Source organism: Cyanidioschyzon merolae, chromosome 15, assembly GCF_000091205.1.
Source record: "Cyanidioschyzon merolae strain 10D DNA, chromosome 15, complete genome".
Classification (NCBI taxonomy): Eukaryota; Rhodophyta; class Bangiophyceae; order Cyanidiales; family Cyanidiaceae; genus Cyanidioschyzon; species Cyanidioschyzon merolae.
The window spans coordinates 111577-133960 of NC_010141.1; the positions used below are offsets into that span (position 1 = coordinate 111577).

A 22384-nucleotide genomic window follows, 5' to 3' on the forward strand; every position below is an offset into this window, starting at 1 on the left:
AGAATTCTTGTCATGCTGCCACGAAACACGCGTTCCGCACCCACATGCTATGTCCGTGGCTTGCGTAGCGTTCGGAGGTAGCTGCGCAGCATGTTCAGTACCGTGAATACCATTCGTAGCATATGCAGAAACCATAGACGCATTCGGTATCTAATCAGCCGGCTGAGGCCAATGATGCCCATGGTGGAGGTCGCACGGCCCCCAGCCTCTGCAGGGTCGACGAATGCAGCGCGATCGCTGGTACGCTCCGTTGGAGACGCCCCCCATGCGACCGTGTTTTCGTCCATAGATATTTCTGGGCAGCTCAGATTTTCCAGGTCCTCGGCAGAGATTTCCACATCTGCTGTAGTTGCTCCGTCTTCGGATTCGCTTTTGCCGGGACGCCAGCCACGGCGGATGGCGTAAAGAATGTCTAACCTTTGTCGCCCTAGTTCAACCGAGGTCACTTTTGCAGGTTCCGAGGGAGCGCGTTTCGTCGTCGACTGGCCTGTTGGGACGCGAAAGACATCCGATATCCTGCGAGGCCTGCCCAGCGGTCGACGCGGCATCCTTTCCAGAGTCCCAGGCTCTTGAGCGTGCGCATTCGCAAGCTCGTCTCGGGTTGGCTCGTGTTCGGTGCTCTCTTTCGCGTCGGAATCGGTCGCCATGCTCCCGAGTGTTTGATGCTCAATAGCAGAGGCGTGCTCTGATTCGGTTTCATCATGCGGCATTGCTTCGAGCGAATGATTCGAGTCATCGGGCGCGAGCTCTGTCTCCGAGGCAGCTTCGGCGGCAGTAGACGGTCCATTCAGCACAACGTCTGAATCAGCCAGTCCATCCACGGGCTGCACCAGATCTTGATCACGCTCTGTGTTCGTTTCGTCAAAAGGATGAGTAAGTACTAGATCTGCTGTTTTTTCTGCCGAGGTTCCATCCGTGTGTGCGTTCGTTTCCTCTTGCGCTAATGAATTGCCTGTGATCTCCTCCAGACAGCGCTGCATCGGCGCAGTTGCACCATCAAAAAGAGTACCCATTCCGAAAGGCTCGTCTGGTAGCGCTGATGAAGATAAAAGAGGCGATTCCTTCATCCTATCACTGTTCAAGTCATCGACAATGCCTTCCGGCGCTTTCGAGTTCGAGGGCTCTTTCTTATGCAGCAACCGTGCCTCTTCGGCTCCAGGAACCGTTGCCTCCGTTCGGGGTGAAGCTTTTGCCTGGTGTTCCTCACAACGCAGCGGTGTCGCACCACGTATAATCTCCGATCGGCCGGCTCGTGAGCTCTCTCCACCGACACGTACAGAGTGATCAATAGGTACCTCTTCCCGCGCTTGCGCCGCGGGATAAGATGTCTGGTCTGCAGTGCGGAGATGATCACTTTCCGTATGGCAAGACTGGGTCGCCGCAGATTTGCTTGAATACTTCCGCCGCCTCCCGAGGTCGTTTATCTTTACCTGAAACCAAAAGCGCCGTTGGTGGAGAGCGTCCATAAGCAAGCGCGCAGACGGCGCCTTGCCGCCATAGAGGTGTCGCTCCATGCAGCTTCTGTCCAACCCATAGTGGACACGACAAGTGGGTTTCTCCAGACCGCGACTACGGTGATACGCAGCATGCATACCCGAAGGCGTTGTGTAACAAAACATAGGCCTCATTATTTAAGAATGATGACTCGAGCTCTGAGAAGAGCGGAACGCTATCGCCGAAAACCGGGAAAGCCATCCATGCAGCGGGATCGCGAGGTCGAGTGAGTCGCTCCCGGGCCGCTCGCAGCGCCCCCGCCAATTTCGTGGTCGCAATCGGAGTTTCGATTTTCGGGAAATTGACGGCTGCTGCTCGGCTGGAGAACCGGTGGTGAGTCAGTTCTTGTAGGCGTGGAGAATTCCGGAACACCTGTACCAGAATACCCCTTTCGTTTCAGTATATTTCTGTCATAGAGAATCAACGAAAAAATGTATCATGCAGGTTGGGGGAAGCTTGCGGACAAAAGGGATGATGTCGCTGCTGCCTTGTGACAAACGGCCTTGCTTCTGCCCGCTAGTCATTCCAAGGCCAGCACGTGGATGAACCGCTCTTGTTCTAGTCCTAACACGGAACGTTGTCCACGTAAATCAGAAATCAAACGCTATGTACACGATTGTCTACGTGCTACTCTAGTCCACTGGAAAGTTTCCCCGTTGAATGCTATCAAACGAGGTACTGGATTTCAAGTTTCAGTATCGTTGATACGAACGATGATAAATAAATAGGCTTGGGAAAAGAATGAAGCACGGTTCTATGGGAAACCGTTGCGCATTGAAAACCATGCTCTCGGTTTCGCACTGAAACATGCACGCTTATTATGAAAGCGACGGATGTTCACGTCACTCCATGAGACTGCAATCGGGAGCATTGTCAGATCCATGCATATGTGCACTGAACAAATGGGCAACTGCTGTCCATAAAGAACATACAAGCGTGTATGACGAGAACATCAGTCGAAATGGCGATTCGGTTGTGTATTCGGTAGCCTGTTCAACGCGCTGGAAGCAAAAGTCACCAATTCGCGGTGTCGTTGGGTTGTGGTAGCCACTATGACGGTGGGCGCAGTACAGCGCGCAAAGGCTGCCATCCCGCCCCCTTGGCAAGCGCGTATGGTGTGCACAGGGTTCGATGCTATACGAGTCCCACGGATATGTTCAGGACCGAATACACGTGCGAGGGTCACAGATGCGCGCTGAACCAGGCGGAGAAACAGTATTCAAGCAGAGACAGACGCACAAGGTGGTGTGCGGTAAGCTGATCGATTGTCGGCTACCAGGGCAATAATTGGTGAGAGTCTTGCTGTGGTGCACGTGCGCCAGCGATGGTGTGCCGAAGCGTTTCCTGTTCCGTACCCTAAACGGCTCGATAAACAGCAAGGAATGTCTTGTGCTCCTGGAAAGACCGGCGGATTAACTTCGAGAGAAGGTTCGGAGACATCGTTTGGTAGTTGGTATGGGTATGATAATGAAACGCTGAAGACTTGTGATACAAAAAAATCAGTGGCCAGAGAGACGGCATTGGAGTCTCGGATGGAGCAAGGCAACGACATGATACAGATCAACAATCGAGCCAGTCTACAGCGTTGCGTATAGGTGGATAGGGAACGGTTTTCTTGAGCAAGTGGTCATCGACGCTGGCGCTCTGTTATTTGACATTATCGTATAAATCGATTCGATGAGTTAAACAAATTCATCTTGGGTACGGGAATCAGCCTGCAGATATCAAGGAGACAATCGAGTCACTGCGCGCACTTCAACGCTCGGGAAACTCGAGAATTACCTCTATTCCGTGCAGAGAGGTTCAGTAAATTCAGCAATTTTCTGGATGTCACTTATCCCGGAGACTGGATTTTGCTGGGGCGCCTCCTGCCGGCGATGGCGCGCACTCATGCTTTTTCGCATCCAGAGGAAAAGTACGCTCCAAGAAGACCAGGAGGTCGAGGCAAACAGTTTTCGCTGCACCGCGACCTGCGAAGCAAATTTCATCACTTGCGTCATCCAGTAGGCACACGAGACCCAGTCCAGATGCGATGCACGCAACAGTGGCGAATTTCCGCGTTTCGCTACGTGCTTCCCCCAGGAACACCAGTTCTCATAGAAGGTTGCTATCGTTTTTGCGGGAGATCACCATGAGCTGACCTCCGGTTCTCAGCGACTTTCGGACCCATTCATACCAGTCCTATCGCACTGATGAACTAGCGTCGACGTTTTGCGGATATCGCTAGAACGCATGCGTCCATGTTTCTTGCATCGTACTTGCTCGGACACGGACACCAAGGCTAGATTCACTGACATGGCGGCCTCCCAGAGTTTTCTCACGTGTCCATGCATTTGAAAGAGACGTGATCGGAATCCCGCTGCCCCAACGTAGTATCCATTGAATCTGAAAACTTTATGAAGTAGCCTTTGCAGATCGCTGGTGCATCGTATCTGATTCATTGTTTGTAGCAAACAAAAGCGTCATGTCTCTAACGTTTGCTAACACGTATAGGGGGAAGAACGGCATGGCTAGAGTTATTTGTGTACCACGTGCAAGGCTACCTGCAATATATCCATGGAGCCCCTGCTGCGACGAACTTATGAGGAAAGGCGGGCCGCTCTTCTGCGAACAGGTGAGCTGAAACGATCAACTCTTTTGCGAACAGATGAGCTGAAACGATCCGCTCTTTTGCGAACAGGTGAGCTGAAACGATCCGCTCGAGCGTTCCCTGGCGATTTACCCCGCCGCCGCTTGCCGCCCTGCGCACGCATTCCCCCCATTTCCCCCCATTTCCCCCCATTTCCTCAGTGCGCACGCATTCCCCCCGGCGCACGCATGCCGCCATGCGCACGCATGCAGTGAGACACGTAGGAGCGGTGCTCGTAACCTGCGCACGTACACCAACAGCTTCTGCTTCATAGTTCAGTTGCATTTGTTTCAGCCTCCTCAGCGGCACTTTTTCAGGCACGAGAGCCGTATCGCTGAGGGCAAGTCGAACTGGTGCTGCAGGTGAGGCTCTAGCCTGAACAGATGCCGTCGTCCCCGACACCGGGGGAGCTGCGCGCTCGACTGGAGGATCCTCAGCTCACCTCTGCAGAGCGTCTCAAGTTGCTTATCGAATTACGGGAAAACATTGAGTGGTTTCAATCTACAGATTACCAGCAGTTTCTGGACCAATTAATCCCGTGCTTTGAGCAGATTCTCACAACGTTAACGAGACCGCAACTTGAAGAGAATGCTGAACAGGCTCTGCGACGAACCGTTCTCGAGGTGCTGAGTCGTTTGCCGCACGGGGAGGCGTTGCGGCCGCACGCACGACGACTCCTGCAAATGTGCCAGTATGTGCTCGACGTTGATGATGCGGAGCCGAACGCGGTTCTGGCGCTGCAGATCATGTTTGAGTGCCACAAAGCGTACCGTCCGCAACTTGCAGCGGCGATACCACCCTTTTTGGACTTTGTTTTGCGCATTTACGGCGTTTTTGAGTGGCGTGAATCAGATGATGATTCCCTGGTTGCTGAAGACACCGGACAACAGGATACATACCTTGAGCCGGGTTTGGAACAGGATGGCAGCGTCGAGGCAGCGTCGCGCAACCGACCGACGAATGTGCGGTATGCCCCGGCCTTGCGCTCTTATCGGACGGTTCGCGAATGCCCTCCGTTGTTTATGTATTTGTCGCAACACTATCCTGCTCTGATCGAGCCGCGACTCGATGAGCTTCTCGCAGTGATGGTGCGCGCTATCGAGATCCAGGTACCGCCGACGTCACCGGCTCGAGCTCTGCCGATCTACCACGACTTCATTACAGCGCAGATGAAAACCGTATCGTTTATTTCGTTCTTGCTGCGGCAGTTTGAGTCGCGAATGCTGCAGTACGCGGAGCGCGTTCCGCGCTCCGTCGTGAATCTACTACTCAACTGCCCAGACAGTGCGGTCTCGATTCGGAAGGAGCTGCTTATTGCCAGTCGGCATTTGTTAGCAACTGAGTTTCGCAGGGGTTTTTTCCTGCAAACAGACCTCCTTCTGGATGAGAAAGTCCTCATTGGAACCAGTCGAGCTGCTTACGAGACGTTGCGACCTCTGGCCTACTCGTTCCTCGCAGAGTTAGTTCATTTTGTGCGTTTAGAAGTGACGCTACCTCAACTGAGTCGCATCATTTATCTCTTTTCGACGAACGTTCACGATGCATCCCTTAGTTTCTCTATGCAAGCAACATCCATTCGTTTGTTGCTCAATCTCATTGAGGGTATCATGCACCGTCGCGAAGACCTCAACACCCGCGGACGCCAGCTTCTAGAACGTATTTTCGAAACGATTGTAACCAAGCTGATGGAAGTCGCCGAGGTGGTGCCGTCGTTGCTCGTGAGCACCGGCGCCGCCGACGGCAATGACGCCGAGGATAAGGCGAATGGGTCTGCGTCGAGCCAGCGCGCCTCTTCACCCATACCTGAGCCTTCTGCGAGCACAGAGACAGGTGCGATGCGCCCATCTGCAGTCCCGGATGAAAAGTCTCAAGAGGAGCGTTCCAAAGAGGTGCAGGAGTGCCGCCAACTCGTTAGAACCCTCGTTCTAGGTCTGAAGACCATTGTATGGAGCATGAGCAACGCTTTCGGAGACTCACGCACCCGGGGTCTGACTGAATGGGAATGCATTCTTGTCAGCCGGATGCTGCCGGCAGCGCGAACCTGTTTCCAGCTCTACAAATTCGGAGAGCCGGCGGAACAAAAAGAGATTTTGGACCAATTCGCTCAGGTGTTCACGGTAATGACTCCGCGCAACTTTCAAGACATCATCGGTGGACGCCTGCCCCAGCTGCTGGCGTTCATGGTCGAGCACCAGACTGCGCTCTCCATCCCGCAACATTTTTTGGCGAATACGAGCACCTCACGGTTCTTTGCGGATATCCTGATCACTTTTCTGACGGAGCATTTGGAGCAGGTGGTAAGCGACGATGCTGCGCGAGCGTCGGTGCTGTTGCGGTTATTCAAAATCATGTTCGCTTCGGTAACCCTATTCGCCGATAATGAGCCGGTGCTGAAGCCTCACCTCGGTACCATCGTTCGAAGGTGCCTGGAGCTCGCTGCCACTGCAGAGAATCCTACGAATGCACTGCAGGTGCTTCGGGCACTCTTCAAGTCTCTTGCAGGGGGTCGCTTTGAGCTGCTTTATCGCGAATTCGTACCTATGCTCTATTACCTGCTTCATAGCCTGGAACGACTCATGCAAGGGCCTCTAGGCGAATCGCATGGTCTCCTGCTCATCGAGCTGTGCCTAACTGCACCGGCTCGCCCATCCACTATTTTCCCGTACTTGCGTATGCACATGCGACCATTGGTGCGCGGCCTAGATTCCGAATCGGAGCTAACTTCCTTAAGTTTCCGAACGTTTGAATTTTGGATCGATACGCTCCACCCCGAGGTACTTGAGCGATTGATGCAGGCGGTGCAACCAGAACTGGAACGAGCGCTCTGGCGATACTTGTCGCCGACAAGCCCATTTTCAGCACAAGCAGTGCGCATTCTAGGCAAGCTGGGTGGTTTGAATCGCAAGACACCTCGAGAACTGACACCCTTGCCATGGCAGCAGCCTGTTCAAGCCATACATGCCGCGTTGGCCTGGTGTGATCGCGCCGAGCCGCTCACGGTAGCGCTCGATGAAGTGATCAATGCTGCAGTCGACGCAGTGCTATTCCAGGCCTCGTACAAAGTCGCCGCATACACTCTCTTGCAGCAGGTGATGATTGCCGCGCTCTCCAGCGCGTTGCCGCCACAGATCAAAGGGTGCCCTGCGGACCTCTTGCCCGCAAGCGTGTACACGATGACGAGTGCTTTCCCCCGGTTGCAGGTGTCCAAGACGATTTACACCAGAATGCTTACCGCGCTGTTCTTTGCCAGCGGTGATGACGCTCTGCAGCAGACTCGAAACGCTGTGGAATTTGCGCGACAACTCTGTGATTATTTTTGTCGCATATGGATGGCACCTGTTCTTATGGAGAAAAGCACGTTGTCGGCACTCGAAGCAGCAGCGCTTAATGCCCATCGCACTCCCCCGGAAAACATCACCGAATGGACTCGATTTCCAGCCGCAGTGACCATCGACTGTTTCCTGGATGCACTGGTGGAGGCTGCTGTGCTTCAGCAAAAGACCCTCGATCTGGCTGCTGCAGCGAAGGATCTTAACCTGTTCGCGCTGAGCCGCTGTGTCGAATTATTCAAAGGTGACTTTAGAGGCCCGCAACGCCCTGTGGTACCTGCGAGCGACGCAGCCGAGGTCGCGGCGCCTGACTCGAAACCGCTGACAGCTGCAGCCAAAGGTGCCCGCGCGACGGAGGCACCGAGTGCTGAGACAGCGGCAACCACTGCAGTAGACGCTCCCGAGCACGAAAGCGTAGACCGTCTGCGCGACGACCACCGAGGCGCAGATACAGCGACTTGCGTGGACGAAGAGATCGCGCCACCGCTGCATAGTGTCGCGGGGGCCTCGCGCCTGACCGAGCAACTTGCGCTGCTGGTAGAGCGCATCTCCCATTTGGGTTATCGGGAGCGATGGCAGGATCGCCTCAGCTGTGCAATGCTGCTGGCCGGCATCATCGAGCAACTGCCAACGGTGGTATTCCTGGATCGCTCTTATTGTCTTTACGAAGCGCGACTTGTTCGGGTTCTGCTGCAGGTTCTCAAAGGCTGCGCGCAAGAGGGCATGGCCAGCCGCAAACCTGCCCCACTAGTTCGACAGACATTGGAGACCCTACTGCGGCGTTGCCACGAGCCCACTAGTCCCGCGTGGGCGCTCGAGGACGTCACGTCGTCGACAATCCCGGAGACCGATCGACCCAGCAAGACCAATGCATCGACACCTCGTGCGCGCTGTGGAGATGTGGTCGCCTGCCTTGTCTTTGATTTGGCCTCAGAGCACCAAGCTGTGCGCGAGACTGTGCACGCGTCGCTGGCACAACTGCTGCGCTACGGCGTTGGCCAGAACATGGCCGAGGTGCTCGCGCTGGCCCAGACACAGATCCTGCGGCCGTTACTCTCTCGTCGTGTTCGCACGCTGCACTATTCCAGTCAGGTTGGGCATGTGGATTGTCTGCATTACTGCCTCGAAAACGGCATTATCCGGCCTTTCATTGATCAAGAGACGTCGCTGTTGCGCACCTCGTTGGTTGCAGCGATGGAGATATTTGAGGATCCGATTAATACGAGGCTCGGAGAAGCGGATGCGCTCATGCTGAACCGCCTGCTCGAAAATCGTTTCGTCGACCAGGAGACCATCACGGCTATTGTGATGCTGCGGGAGAAGGTGCTGCAATTTTTGGCGCTTTGTCTGCGGCAGATCGACCAATTGGTACACACGCCGAACGAGGATATACGCTCGCTGTACGCACGCCTCGTTGCTTGTTTCTTCCGCGGTGTCGAGAGTCGGCATGAGGCCGTCACCAGGGCGGCGAAGCATGGACTGCGCGTTTTCACAGAACGTTCGCGTCAACTGCCCCGTGGGATTCTGTCGAGTAATCTGCGCCCGATTCTCCAAAATCTCTCCGACACGAACAAGCTCTCGCTGCCGTATGCGCAGACGTTGGCAAATGTGCTGGAAGTGCTCTCAAACTGGTTCAATGTGCAACTCGGAGAGCGACTCGTGGAGCATTTGATGAACTTGCGCGCTGGAAACCCACGCAATCCGTCGTTGCTAGCAGCGCGCATCATTGACTTGTTCCATCTATTGCCACCGGCTGCTTCGCGCTTTCTCGATCGGCTCATCGCCATTGTGCTGTCCTTCGAGGATGAAATGGGGCCAGCGGATACCGGAGCTGGTCATCACGGTCTGCAAAGTCGCTGGGCAGGCTCCATGTCGCCGTATCGTGCTCCACTGTTGCGTTACCTGGAGAAGCACGCCAATCTGGCGATTGGCTACTTTTTAGAACGCATTCGCTTTGCGAACTACGCCTTGTTGTTTCAGTCATTGCTGCGAGCGCACAATGCGGAAAACCTGCGTCGCGAACTGGCGAACGACGTTTCGCGCTTTATTGCGGCAACCTTTGATCGTGGTCATCTGTTGCAGGGTCTGCTCATTGTGGATGCACTCGAATCGTTCCAAGCAGGCTGGATCGCCACCCAGCGCCCAATATACAACATCGCCTTGCAGATCTGGCAGTCGGCAGAGCGACTGGAGCGCCTCCGCCGCGAGGAGACGCTCCCCGTTGACCAGCTGGCCGAGTCGTCACTGTTGGCACACGTGATCCTAGCGTACTGTGCTGTACACCATGGCGAAGTCGACGGTCTGTATGCGTTGCTCTCGATATTCTCTTTACGCACATTACGCGACTTTAGTTTCGTTCGACGCTTTCTTACCGAGACGGTAGCCCAAAGCTATCCTATTCTGTATCGCAAGAAGATTGTGGAGCGATTTCTGGAGCGTTACCTGGATCCTGAGCTTTCGGACGAAGTGAAAATGTATGCGCTGCTCTATCTCGTGATTCCAATTTTGCGACAGGCGTTTCGTGCCGGTGAAGGGCTCGCGATTCTCGATGCCGTGACGCTCGAGGTGCTGGTGAAGCGTCTCTTCACGAGCACACCACCAGCATCGGAAGCGCTAACAGACGCCAGTGCGGATGGCGGCGGCGGCGGCGATACGGCGCCAATGCTCGCGTCTCCTGCGGAGAGCGACGTGCTTGGAGAAGCGCTGCTGCAACTTTCGACGCTGCTGATTGAGGAGATGCCCATCGAGCTGGTGCAATATCGCCGCGAAATCATCCGCTTTGGATGGAATTATCTGAAGCGAGATGATTCGATCGCCAAGCCGTGGGCATTCCTCAATGTGGCACGCTTCTTTGAGGCCTACCAAGCCCCGGAAAAGATTGTGCTGCAGGTTTTTGTGGCGCTTCTGCGAGCAAGTCAAAGCGAACAGCGCGCACTCGTACGCCAGGCGCTTCGTATTGTGACGAGCATCTTGCCATCACGTCTTCCCGCGACGCTGGGTAAGGCGCGCCATGCGCCCTGGATTCGTTTCACCAAGAAGATCTTAGTGGAAGAGAGTTATTCAGCGCTGCACTTGGCGCATATTTGGTCGTTAGTCATTGATAAGCAGGAGCTTTTCTTTCCAGGCTACGCGTCGCTGATGCCGCACATGGTGAACTCGTTGCCGCGTCTGGTCTCGGGCAGCGTTTCAGCTCGAGAGCACCGACGCCTTGCGTTGGAACTTGCGGGTCTCGTGGTCGCGTGGCAGCAGCGCTTGCTGCAAGTCGGGAACAACGCCTCCATTTCATCTAACGCACCATCAGAAAATGGGGAAAGCGCAAACGCTAGTCCGCAGACGGGCTCAGCGCCGATGGCATCGCCAGATGTCGCTCGCCGTCTGGAGGATCTCTCCGCAGTTACCGAAGTGGTGCTGCAGTTTCTGATTCGCCTGCCGTTCCTGGTTTCGGAGCCAGGAGAGCACACAGAGCTTTTCACGCGAGCGCGATCGCTACTCGTCAAAGCGCAACGCGTTTGGAACCACCTGGGCAGTGAGCGCTCACCGATTGCTCAAATGTCCTGTCTCGACAAGCTGCTGGATAATCTGGCGGCTACGGCTGCTGCGTCGCCAACGACAGCCACGGGGCAAACATCGGCTAGCGGTACAAATACCGCCGCGATGCCTGGCGCGCCGGCACCCGCGCAGAGCCACAGTACGACGAGCACTATCTCGACATCGACAACGAGCGCAGGCGCGGCGAGCGCTGCACATCATCGCACAGCGAATGCCGGTACCGCGTCTGCGACTGTAGCACCGCCGAATAACCCGCGAGATGCGCCAGCGAGCCGAGCACGGGAAGCACTCGCGCGTTCCCGACGTCTCGTGCTGGAGCACATCGTGGAGCTGTGCGAGTTGTTTCTCGATTGGCAGGGCATTCGCTGGATTCTCGCGAACAGTAACTCACTGCGCAAACTCGTGCGTCCGGTGCTCGCAGCGGGCATGCTACCGCTTGCCTACCGATTCGCACTGCTGTTGTGCAAACTCTGGCTCCAGATAGGGGACGCCCTGCGTACACCCGAGTCAACAGAGGATCAGAGAGCAAATCTGGAAACGGTGCGACGAGACTTGGAACAAGCGCTGTTCGAGGCACTCGATATCCATTCGGACACGGCGACGTTGCATCGCTCGTTGCTCCTGGCCCAGACGCTTGATCCAGAACGTTTCACGACGAAGCATGTGGAGCTGATTGTGCGCATTTTGCAAATCCTCATGCGAGAGTGCCTCGCAGGTATCCAGACAAATCGTCGCATGGTGCTGATACCGGCACCAGCGTCCGGGGACCGACCCCAAGCATCTTCGAGCCGAGCGCAACTCGGCACTTCAGCCGGGCGTTCGTCGCATCCGCCTGAAGCTTCTGTTACTGGTTCTGGTACCGGAGCTTCCTGGCCAGCCGCTACAGGTACGGTTACGAAGACTGGTACTTTTTCGACCATGACGCGTCTCGCACAGGTTGCAGGTGAATCAGCACCGTTAGGGTCTGTAGCGGACCCAACCGCCAGTGTCAAAGAGACCAAGTCCGCGCATGTGGCATCCGGCGATGAGCACTTGCCAGCCAAGGGCGGGTTCGAGTATCCAGGGGTCGCGAACCCGCTCCTTGTGTGTCTGGAGATTCTTGAGCGGCTCTTCCATGGTCTCGCGGATTATCGCCGGTCGTTTTTGCAGATGCTCTGGGTGCTCTTGGACAAGTGCTGTTACAGCGAGGTACTGATGCACGTGGTGCGCGTCCTGAGTCAGTGGATTCTCATGGATGCCGATGATCCTGGCGCATTCCTTCAGCCCAAAGAGAAAGTGCATTTTCTTGTGAAAATGACCGTGTTTGAACGTATTACCGGTGCGGAGGCGCACCTGGAAGCTTTCCTGCCGCTCGTACTGCGCCTCTTGGCGGAACCGTGCCATGCACTGCCTCGAGACTGGCTACCTCGACTCGAACGGCCGTTTATGATCGGATTGCGCGCGAGTAATCCGCAATTGCGTCAAGCGTTCTTCCAGCTTTTGGATGAATCCATCATTCGTAACCCAGTGGATCGACTCTACTACATTTTTGAGTATCAGAGCTGGGAATCGCTTGCCGACTCGTTGTGGATTCGACAGGCAACCGCCTTGCTTCTGGCACTGGTGCAAGTCCCCGGCTCACGGATTGAACTGACCCCGGACTGCGTTCGCCTTGGCTGTGTATCGTATCGTAGCGGCACCGCTGCGGATGACGCCATGACCTGGGAGGTCTCGCGGCCGGGCGCTGACGCTCCTACTGACGCTGCTGATGCCCCCCGTGAGACATTGACAAAGGGCGCTCAACGATCACCTACGGACGATGCGTATGTAGAAGCGTTTGCCGGTGCCTGGACGGCGCTCGACGGGCACGTCGATACAAATGCATTCTTCGAGGCGCTCCATGAACTCTTGCATCACGATGTGAGTACGCTACAAAGTCTCTGGACCCAGCTGTTCGGAGCGGTGTGGTCGCTCCTGAGCGATCGCGAAGAACGCCTGGCCATGCAAGACGCACTGATCGCACTGCTCTGTCGCGATTATCTGCTGACACAGTGCAGGTGGCGAGTCAATGTCGTGCAGATCATTCTGGATGCGGCGACCAAGTGCGCACCGCAAGTTGTGATTCCGCCTCAGCTCGCATTGCATCTTGCGACGCACTGGAACGCCTGGCATATTGCACTGACCTATTTGGAGCGACGTTCGCGCTCGTCGACTTTGGGTGTGGCGCGGCATTCGGATTTCGTGTTCGATTCGCTGCCTGATGGTCATGAATTTGCTGGGATTCTGGACGCGAAGGCAGAGCTCTATCGGCAGCTGAACGAGTACGATCTGTACATTGGCCTATGGAAGCGGCGCGCGATGGACTCGCGAACGCTCTTGGCGCTGTCTCTGGAGCAACAAGGCCACTTGCCGGCAGCTCAGAACCTCTACTATGATGCGATGACGAATACAGAGAGCCGAGTTGCTGTCACCGAGGCCGAAGCCGCACTCTGGGAAGATCGATGGCTGCACTGCGCCGAAGAATTGAACCAGTGGGATGCACTCACCGAGTTTTCGCGCACAGTGATGCACCCAACGCTTCTACACGAAGCACTGTGGCGGTTGCCGGACTGGGCGGCGCTCAAAGAGCTGCTCATGAAGATGCCGCCCGAGGATAGTCCACGCCTCAAGATTCTCCAGTCGTTTGTGCAGTTACAGGAGAATCGACTGGATCAGGTGGAGCCTTTCATCTCTTCGGGAATTCGACGCGCCCTCGAGGAGTGGCAAGGCCTCCCCGAGAACTCCAGTATTACGGCTTTTGAGCCATCGCTGGTGCTTTTCCAGCAATTTGTCGAGCTGAGTGAGAGTGCCTCGATTCTACAGGAGCTTAATAACGCGCTCCAGAACCCGACGCTGCTGGAGACGCACGCGGAGAACATTCGACTGGTGCTGGCGATGTGGCGCGATCGTCAGGCCAATCACTGGGATCGGCTCAGCGATTGGAATCGCTTGATCTGCTGGCGTAATCACGTGCTGACTGCGGTAGTGCATACGCTGCAGGGGTTGCGTAATCGCTCGCGGGTGGATATCCCACAGCCGCTACTCTGCATGGGAATCAACGAGACTGCCTGGAATGTGAACTGCTACGCGCGAGCGGCGCGGAAACAGCGTTTGTCTGAAGTGTGTATGCAGGCCCTGCAACGCATGTATCCTTACTCGACAATGGATGTGCAGGATTTTTTCATGAAGACCAAGGAACAGGCCAAGGCACATTTGCTGTTGCCTTCGAATGATGACGTCGCCCTGCGCGCCGGCCTCGTTCAACTACAACATACGAATCGGGAGTATTTCAATACACGCCAAAAGGCATACCTCAGTGCCTTGGAGGGCGAGTTCTACCACCGATTGGGCGAGTTTGGGGCAGCGAATCAGGCGTTTGCGTCCAGCGTCCGTGAATACGGCGAGCACGGCGGCGTCTGGCTCCGTTGGGCCCGCTACTGCGATCAACGTGGTCGTTTGGCGAGCGCCGTTCACTGCTACCTGCAAGGCATTCGCTTTGGATCTAGACAAGCGCGCGAGCATCTCGTGTCTGTGTTCCGCATCGTTTTTGCACTGGACGGGGCGTCGTCGAATGCCGTCGCTGACTCGAGTAGCCTCGAGGCGATGCAGACAGAGCAGGCAGCAGCGACGACGACGACGACGACGACGACGACCGGCACGGCAGACGCTGCTGCTCCCGCCTCGCCGCTTACAACGACATCGGCGCCTGTTGCCGTGTCGTCGAGCAGCGCGGCGGTGTCTGCGGGCGCTTCCGCTGAGGTGCACGCCTCACAGACGCCTTCGGAGGGTCTCGGCGAGTCGCGCACCGACGCCTGTGATGTGTGTGAATCCTTCGTCGGGGTACTCCCGGTCTGGATCTGGGTACCCTGGAGCCACGAGCTCATTTCGTTATTGTCCTTGGGACGCGAGCTCAAATTGTTGCGGCATATTTTGCTCCGCGTTGCCGGCTACTATCCAGAGGCACTCTTTTTCCAACTGCGGACGTTCATCGAGGAGCGACGGCTGCTCGATCGCCCTACCCGGATGCTCTGTCCGCGGGTGGATCAGATCCAACTTCCAGTGATGCATCCGCTGCGTTCCCAAGTCGCCAGCGGGATACCTCCCTCGAGCAGCAGCAGTAGCAGCACATCGAGCGCGAAGAGGAACGACCCCACAACAATAACCGCAGCAGCTGCAGCTGCTGCTACTACTGCCGGTGCGGATCGGTCCCGCAAACCGGAGTCGACGACGACGACGACGACGACGACGCTCTCTGCTGCCGGAAATGAACCATCGAGCGTTGCTGCTTCAGCCGGGAACACTGCCGGGAACAGCGCCCAAAAAGATGCGGAAAACGCAAGTGCCAGCGGTGCGAACGCGGCTTCAACGGGAGCGACGCCCGCACCAAACCAGCCACGCGGCTCAGGCACGAGTGCGCTCCCGAGTGTCGAGCAGAATATTCTCAGCATGTTGCAGTTGCCACTCGGAGATACACCATTCGAAATCGCCGACACTGTGCTGGCGTTCATGGTGAAGCAACACCCCCAGCTTCTCGTTGAGTTGGAGACCATTGCTCGTGAACTTAGTTTGCGCATGAAACCAAGCGCTGAAGAACAGGTGCTGCACGTGCTGAATGCACTGCTGCATCGATGCTGGAGCCTGCCACCGCTGATGCATCGTGAGGTGAGCTCGGGCATGCGCAGCGCCCTCGAGGAGGTCAGCAAGATGTGTTTCGGGACCGGGTTGGCCGCGGACGAGTTCCACGTACCACCGACGTTGGCAGATCTCCGTGAGGCCTTTGAGGCAGAACTTGCACCGCAGACCGCCAAAAACTTTCCAAAAACGATAGAGCCGTTTGTTGCTCTGCTGAGAAAGTGGCGGGGAATCTTCAGCCGGCGCGTTCAAGCCATGCCTGAAACGCTGCGCCTAGAGCGAGTCTCCCGCAAATTGGTCGACGTTCGTGATTCCCAGCTGCACGTGTTCGGTCAACTCATTCAACTGGCCCAGGAGGATGGCGAGCCTCTGCCCGATCTCCTGGTCCATATCCAGAGTTTTAGCGTCGACGTGCAAGTTGTCCACCATTGTGGGAGTTCCGCACGCGGCATCGCGGTAACCGGATCCGACGGCCGTCAGTACCGGTTCCTCGTGGAGACAGCACTTGGGGCGTCGCTCCAACGCAGTGAAGATCGCGTTGGACACGTTTGTCGCTTCATGAACGCACTCTTCCAACGGGACAGCGAAGCTCGCCGTCGTCGGTTGGTAGCTCTGGTGCCGTTCTCGCTGCCGCTGAGTCCGCAGGCACGACTCGTTGCGTATCAGGAAAACACCCTGCGCATCCAGCACGCGTTGCAGGCATTCTGTGAGTGTCACGGATTTGACATGGATGATACGCTGGTGGCTTTCCGCGATACCTGTGCACTGCGATTGGAAAGTTTGGGAAATGTTGCTTCGCGTGAGCTGGCGCTCGAGTACCGCCTCGATGCGTTCAAGCGTGCGTGCCTGTCGCTACCGGACTCGGTGCTGGCGCACTGGGCTGCAGCCTCGCTGCCGGATGCGAATTCGCTTTTCATGGTGCGTAAGCGATTTGCGCTGAGTCTGGGAACCTCGTCGTTGCTCCTGTATCTCTTGGGGGTGGGTTCACGGACACCAATGCATATTGGGATTCATGGAAGCACTGGTGATGTGGTGCATCTGGAGACGCACCCCATTGTGGTGAGTCGCGGTCAGCAGGTTTACATTGGATTTGATGAAGCGGTTCCGTTCCGATTGACGAGGAATATTCGGAGTCTCATTCGCCTGACGGGAGTTGAGGGCCCCTTTGCTGGCTCGATTGCGGCGACGTTGAATGTTGTGTATCGTAACTGGGCGCTTCTGCGGGACCTCATGGGCATCGTTTACACAATGGAGCTCTTTGAGAGAACCAGTCGAGAGACGCTCCGTGTTGAGGATCTGGCGCAGGCGGTGGAAGAGAGCCTTGTGCGGAGCTGGGCCCGAGTCGAGCCGCTGCCGTTCTCGGCAGCACCGCTGGTTCAGTCACCAACAGCACCAGCGTACGCTGCGGCAACGGCAACGGCAACGGCAAACGGGAAACGCGTACCACACCCAGAGTCCAGCCACGGTGGTGATCATGATCATGATCATGATCATGATCACGAGGTGACGCAGACCCTACCACCGCCTGTGAATACAAAAGCGAATGGCCTCGAATTCGCGGAGCGTTGCGGGCCGGCGACCTCGGTTCGCGACGAGCCCGAGGGTGTCGCTCGCCGCGTCGCTGAACTCATTGCGAACGCTGGTGACCCTGCGCACTTGTCGCAGATGGAGCCGCTGTGGTATCCATGGTTCTAACGCATCGACAGCTGCAGTGGGGATGCAGGATACGCGCGACGGCGAGCTAGTTCGTTCACGAACGTTTCGTGATCGGAGCACGAGTAGCGCGCTCGCTGGAAACAAGGTTGAAGAGCGCACGAGTTGTTTCGGGGGATACACGAACAAGCGTTCCCGAGTCGATTCTGGATCGAGGCACAGCTGCTTCGGGAAAGCAACGGATCAGTGAGCGCGATGTCAATGTCAATGACGACAACAAGAACAACAACGACGAGGTCCGGGCGTCTTGTTGTTCATATGCGGCTGCAGGGTATCTTTAGTCGTATTGAATCATAGAACAGTATGATCGTGTATCCGTGTTCGGGGTAAATCTTACGCTGTGAATATAAACGGCGCGAAAGTGTTACTGGATCGTTGAACGACACTCTACAGGTGCGTTGCTCTAGGCGAGCCTCCGATGTCCTTTGCTGCTGACCACGAAGTTTTTTCCCATCGCACGTCATCAGCGTTCCAATACAATACCCACACACACACACAGACAGAGAACTCAATGGAACCTCGAAAGTTCGCTCAGTACAAGGCCGCTAGACGCTGCAGAAGCACGAGACATCTCCGGATGTTGATCGAGGCGTTCAACTGTGTGTCTACAGAGAAGGAAACGTCAGCGCATGTGGTTGTTCGCGGGAACACACACACACACACACACACACAGACAGACACAGACAGACACACACGCCACTGCAAACCTGTCAGGTTCGATTGCCTCGTCATCTGTGGTCCGGTCTGCCTAAAGTACACCATTTCGTGGATCGCTCTCCGTTTTATGCTGTGCTTTTGTACCGGTTTCAGGGTGTAACCGGGCTTTTGATGCGTATCTTTCGTCGTGGACGCCTCCATGGGAATGGTACAGGGTGCGCTTCCTGCACTCGTTGGATGCTCTCGTCTGCGACACGCGATTACAGCCTTTGAGCGCTGCAGGATGCCCAGTGGTGCAGAATGGAACAAAACCACGCGACTCGATGGTCATTTGCTTTTCCAATTCATTGAAAAAGTTGGTGCATACATGCTCTCTGCCTCTGTACAACAGAGACCGTTCGCAATTCTAGATCGATCCCGTGGAAACCGTCCAAGTATCGCCACATGCCCTTTATGGACGCGCGTATCCTCTCTAAACCGTAAAATTTCCTATACCAGTCAGTAGGTTTTTTCTGGAAGAGTGAAGTGAACGTACAATGCGAACAGAAGAGGGCGTACATCGTGACGCGCTCGAGAGTGCTCCGCATAGGGTTCGCATTTCAAGGTTGGTTTTGAGTTTTTTTGGTACCGCAGCTGGCGATATTCCAGGTGTCGACTCGATGCGGCGACCTGTAAAGTTAAGTTGGGAATCAAGTGTTCCATTCCCTGGACTTTTGCTCAGGTCGCACGGCGCATCCTGCCCCGCGCGCCAGCTGGGTTGTCGTGCGTAGCTTTCATCGACAAGTTCTGGATGAATGTGGATTGTTGGTTGTCCTGCGTCCGGACTCCTACGTACCGTTGCTTATCGACGTGCATCGAGAGAGTAGAGGCGACCGCTACTCGAATAAGAAGCCATACAATTGCTAATGGAGTACGGTCTTTCACTTTTCAGAGGAATCTCCCCGGTAATCGGTTATAGGAAGGAGGGGTTTAGAAGGGTTTCCGGCTGATCTTTCCACCCTGGCACTCTTCTCATTACTGTTCTTGCTTGTACTCTGTTCGGAAGGATGCTTCTCTTCATTGTCGGGCGGTTTGCGCGTTATATCCTTGGCTCGTCGGGGCGTCATCCATGAGGTCGCTGTACCCTGTATGCATTTTTCCACGCGATTCACATGTGTGGAGTTATCTGTCGGCCAGAGGCTGGTCTCGTCCATCCATGAATCTACGAATCCTCGAGTACCTTTTCGTAGTTTTCTCTGTCGAAAGCACGCTCCAGGACCGGAGCGCATATATGCGCTCCGTGCTGCACTCAAACTGAAGAGCGATAGTGCAGAACGGGGGCTCGTGAAGGTAGAGACCGACTTGTCGGAGAACAGAGCCACGGATGCGAACGCCGCATCGAGTGATTGAAGGTCGTATAAAAGGTGTTTGAGAAGAGATAGTTCGCCTTCGACTTAGTGAAACAGGGACAGAAAGCGGGTACGAAGTGCAGCTCAACGCTAGTCGCAGGCGCGTACTCCCTGACCGCTGTTGCGTAATGTAAATCGACGTTGTCAAGAATCGTTACGAAAGATTTCCGGAAGCACAAGTCAGAGGGTGTTTCGGCGAAGGATTCGTTACTGAACGCTCCTGAAGGTTAGGCGATTTGTAGTGTTCAAAGAACTAGATCGCTGCTGGGGCTCACGTTGTCGTCAAGCCAGGTTGTCTCGTCTTGATGGGCAGCAGTCCAGCGCTTCTTGAGTGCGCTTACACAAGTCGACTAATACTGCCGAGTAAATTCTGCTCGAATGAGACGGATACTTTTGACCCTTGTACGAAGAGCTCGAATTTCTCCTTGAAATTGATAGAATCTTGATCAGCGTGCGACGTTGTACCACGGAAACATGCGTGTTTCTTAGTCCTTCCGATTGTCTTCCTTGCGTATGGAATCTCAAGTACGGAAACGTCGTATCTCGTGGCAGCTGCGGTAGTATTTTTCCGAACACGTATGGATTGGAACGGGTTCCCCGGGAGATGATTGTATAGATGAATTCTTGAAAGTTCTGAGTTCGGTGCATGATTCACAGAATCGGGACTGGATCAAGTGTGCTTCACACGCCTGCAGACAGCAGACGCCTGGTTTGCTCGTATTTTTGCGACCACGCGCTAGTTCACAAGAGTCTCATCTTCGCTTGACTGCGTGTGAGAAAACGGATAAAAACAGAAAACGCGTGCCGATGACCATATTCTAGAATTCAATGCGCTGCGAATGACCTGGGCATGTCGTGTGCAAGTCAGCCGATAGCGTTCTAAGTGCAGCATCGGCTGAGTGGACCGTATCACTTGGGTCAGCACAGAATGGGACACCGAACTGCTCGCGCTGTGTGTGCCTTGCGATTTTCGTCGCAACTTGGGCTTAGATATCTAGCTTCGACGTTCGGCATTGTAGCGGTATGAGGTTACGGGTTGATGGGAAGTTTCATCGCGCTCAGCAGTTCTTCAGGGGTGAATTTTCCGACTGTTCGACGCCTCTAGATCTTGTATACAAGCCTCGACTCTGCTGTTTTCCTTAAGCGTACCATGTTCAAATCACGCATTCCTCAAGTTTTCGATCGTTCTGTTCCAAGGGAACTCGTGGGTGCAGCTGCTCGTGCGGCTGGACTCGCGAAGAGAGAAACTCGATGCTGCACCTAGGAAACTCCTTCAGATGTTCATGCCAAACGCCCAGTAATTGCCCTAAAAATGATCGGTACCGTTCGAAAGACAAACCCACCACGCTTTACGTTCATCGACGAAAGAGCGTTCCATAGATGCGTGACATATGTAATGGGATATGCCTCCAGAGACTCTATTTTCATCTGTTTATATGTCGTATTGTCTTGGACTCGAAGCTCGGTCACCGCGACATCGCGTGCAATGGAGCATCCGTTACCTCTTTGCACCAGGAGATCGAAGGTTATAGTCGGATGAAAAGTTTTCTCGACATCATCTCCTGCCTGAATGATCTCGTCGATACTTGCTTCATCATGGATCACATCGCATTCCACAATTCTTCTTCTGATTGAGACAGCGTGCACTTGCGTGTTCAACGGATAAAGTACTCGCCGAGTGCATTCCCCGCAAAAGCCCCTGACCGTTGGGCACGACATCGGTTTCGAACGCGGGAGCGGGCATCCAGCCCAGCCCTCTGTACACGTCAAGGGCTTCTACCGAGCGATGATGAAAGTCTCCACGCGCTACAGGTCAGCTCTTGGAGGAAAACGTGCGGTGGACATCTGGGAACACCTGATCGCAGCCAAGCTTCAATTTTACGAATGGCGAACCAGCGCTGTATGCAGAGAAGAAGAGCTTGGCAATCGACACGTAGATTCAACCGCGTAGCTGTACATGACATAAAAAAGCAGAATAGCCAGAGGTCGCGAAATGAAAAGGCGAGCGCTGCCGTCAACATCCTCTGACTGTTGACAAAGGAGCCAGAGATGCAAGAGAGATCGGCGTATTGAAAGACGACGATAACAAGAGAAAAGGAAGCAATCGCAGAAGAAGCCCACAAAAATTAGAATTCACGATCGTTGAAAGATATGCAAGCTTGATCGTATGCTTTCGAGTTTGCGCACTGCACGCACTCCATTTCATGCTCGTACGAGTCTAGCGCACGGGGTTGCGATGGATCCATCGAGACCCTGCAGCGCGCATCTTTCTCCAATGTCAAATTAATTCCAATAAATACATTGAAATACAGTGTTGTATCGAAATGTGCTGGACATCATGGAGACGCGGCATGCGCGCAGTCGTCAGCATTCCAGCGAGCGTCTTGCAGGGCATCCAGCATACATAACTGCTTCGAAACGCGGTTGCGGTCCGTTCGACCGGCACCATCGCGTGCGCTCGTGTGTGCAGCGGTGGTGCTGGCCCTGCAGCAAGTGAGCTGGCGCTTGATGCATACCTTGCACCTCGCAACGAAACAGCCGTTCGGCGTGCACTGTGTTGCAGTGTCGCCTAGGGGGCGCCGACGGCAGCAGCAGCAGCAGCAGCAGCAATATCCCCAAAAACGCACTGCAGGCGTGCCTCTCGCGTTTGGCGGCGGCTGGGAAGTCACCCTGGGATCGTTGCTTTCTACACTACTCGCCCTGGGGCTGGTGCTCTGGGCAGAACGAAGATCTTGCTCGGCTTGTCAGGGCACAGGCATGGCCCCGTGTCCATCCTGCAGGGGAACGGGCTGGGCGCCCGGCGCTCGTGCACAAGTCTGCGGACGTTGCGACGGCGTCGCACGCGTGCCTTGTCCGCGGTGTGCCGGGCGCCGGCCTCGTCAGCGGCAATCAAGCCGGCGATCGACAACATTCACAACTCGAGGCGACAAGTGAAGAGGCACGGGAAATCGTCAACCGCTGTCGCAGAAAACGCC

The 22384-nt window shown here is 55.4% G+C and overlaps 3 protein-coding genes across 3 annotated transcripts; 2 read left to right on the forward strand and 1 right to left on the reverse strand.

The window, feature by feature from the left end:
* Positions 1–47: 47 nt before the first annotated feature.
* CYME_CMO045C (hypothetical protein) lies at positions 48–1628 on the reverse strand (the record flags this gene model as incomplete). Its single annotated transcript, XM_005537413.1, has 1 exon — positions 48–1628. One exon carries the CDS (start codon positions 1626–1628, stop codon positions 48–50), a length of 1581 nt encoding a protein of 526 aa, XP_005537470.1.
* Positions 1629–4506: 2878 nt separating this feature from the next.
* CYME_CMO046C (similar to PCAF histone acetylase complex subunit) lies at positions 4507–17346 on the forward strand (the record flags this gene model as incomplete). Its single annotated transcript, XM_005537414.1, has 1 exon — positions 4507–17346. The coding sequence occupies one exon, from the start codon at positions 4507–4509 to the stop codon at positions 17344–17346; it is 12840 nt and encodes a 4279-aa protein (XP_005537471.1).
* A 4571-nt stretch (positions 17347–21917) lies between these two features.
* Positions 21918–22343, forward strand: CYME_CMO047C (hypothetical protein; the record flags this gene model as incomplete). Its single annotated transcript, XM_005537415.1, has 1 exon — positions 21918–22343. The coding sequence occupies one exon, from the start codon at positions 21918–21920 to the stop codon at positions 22341–22343; it is 426 nt and encodes a 141-aa protein (XP_005537472.1).
* Positions 22344–22384: the final 41 nt, after the last annotated feature.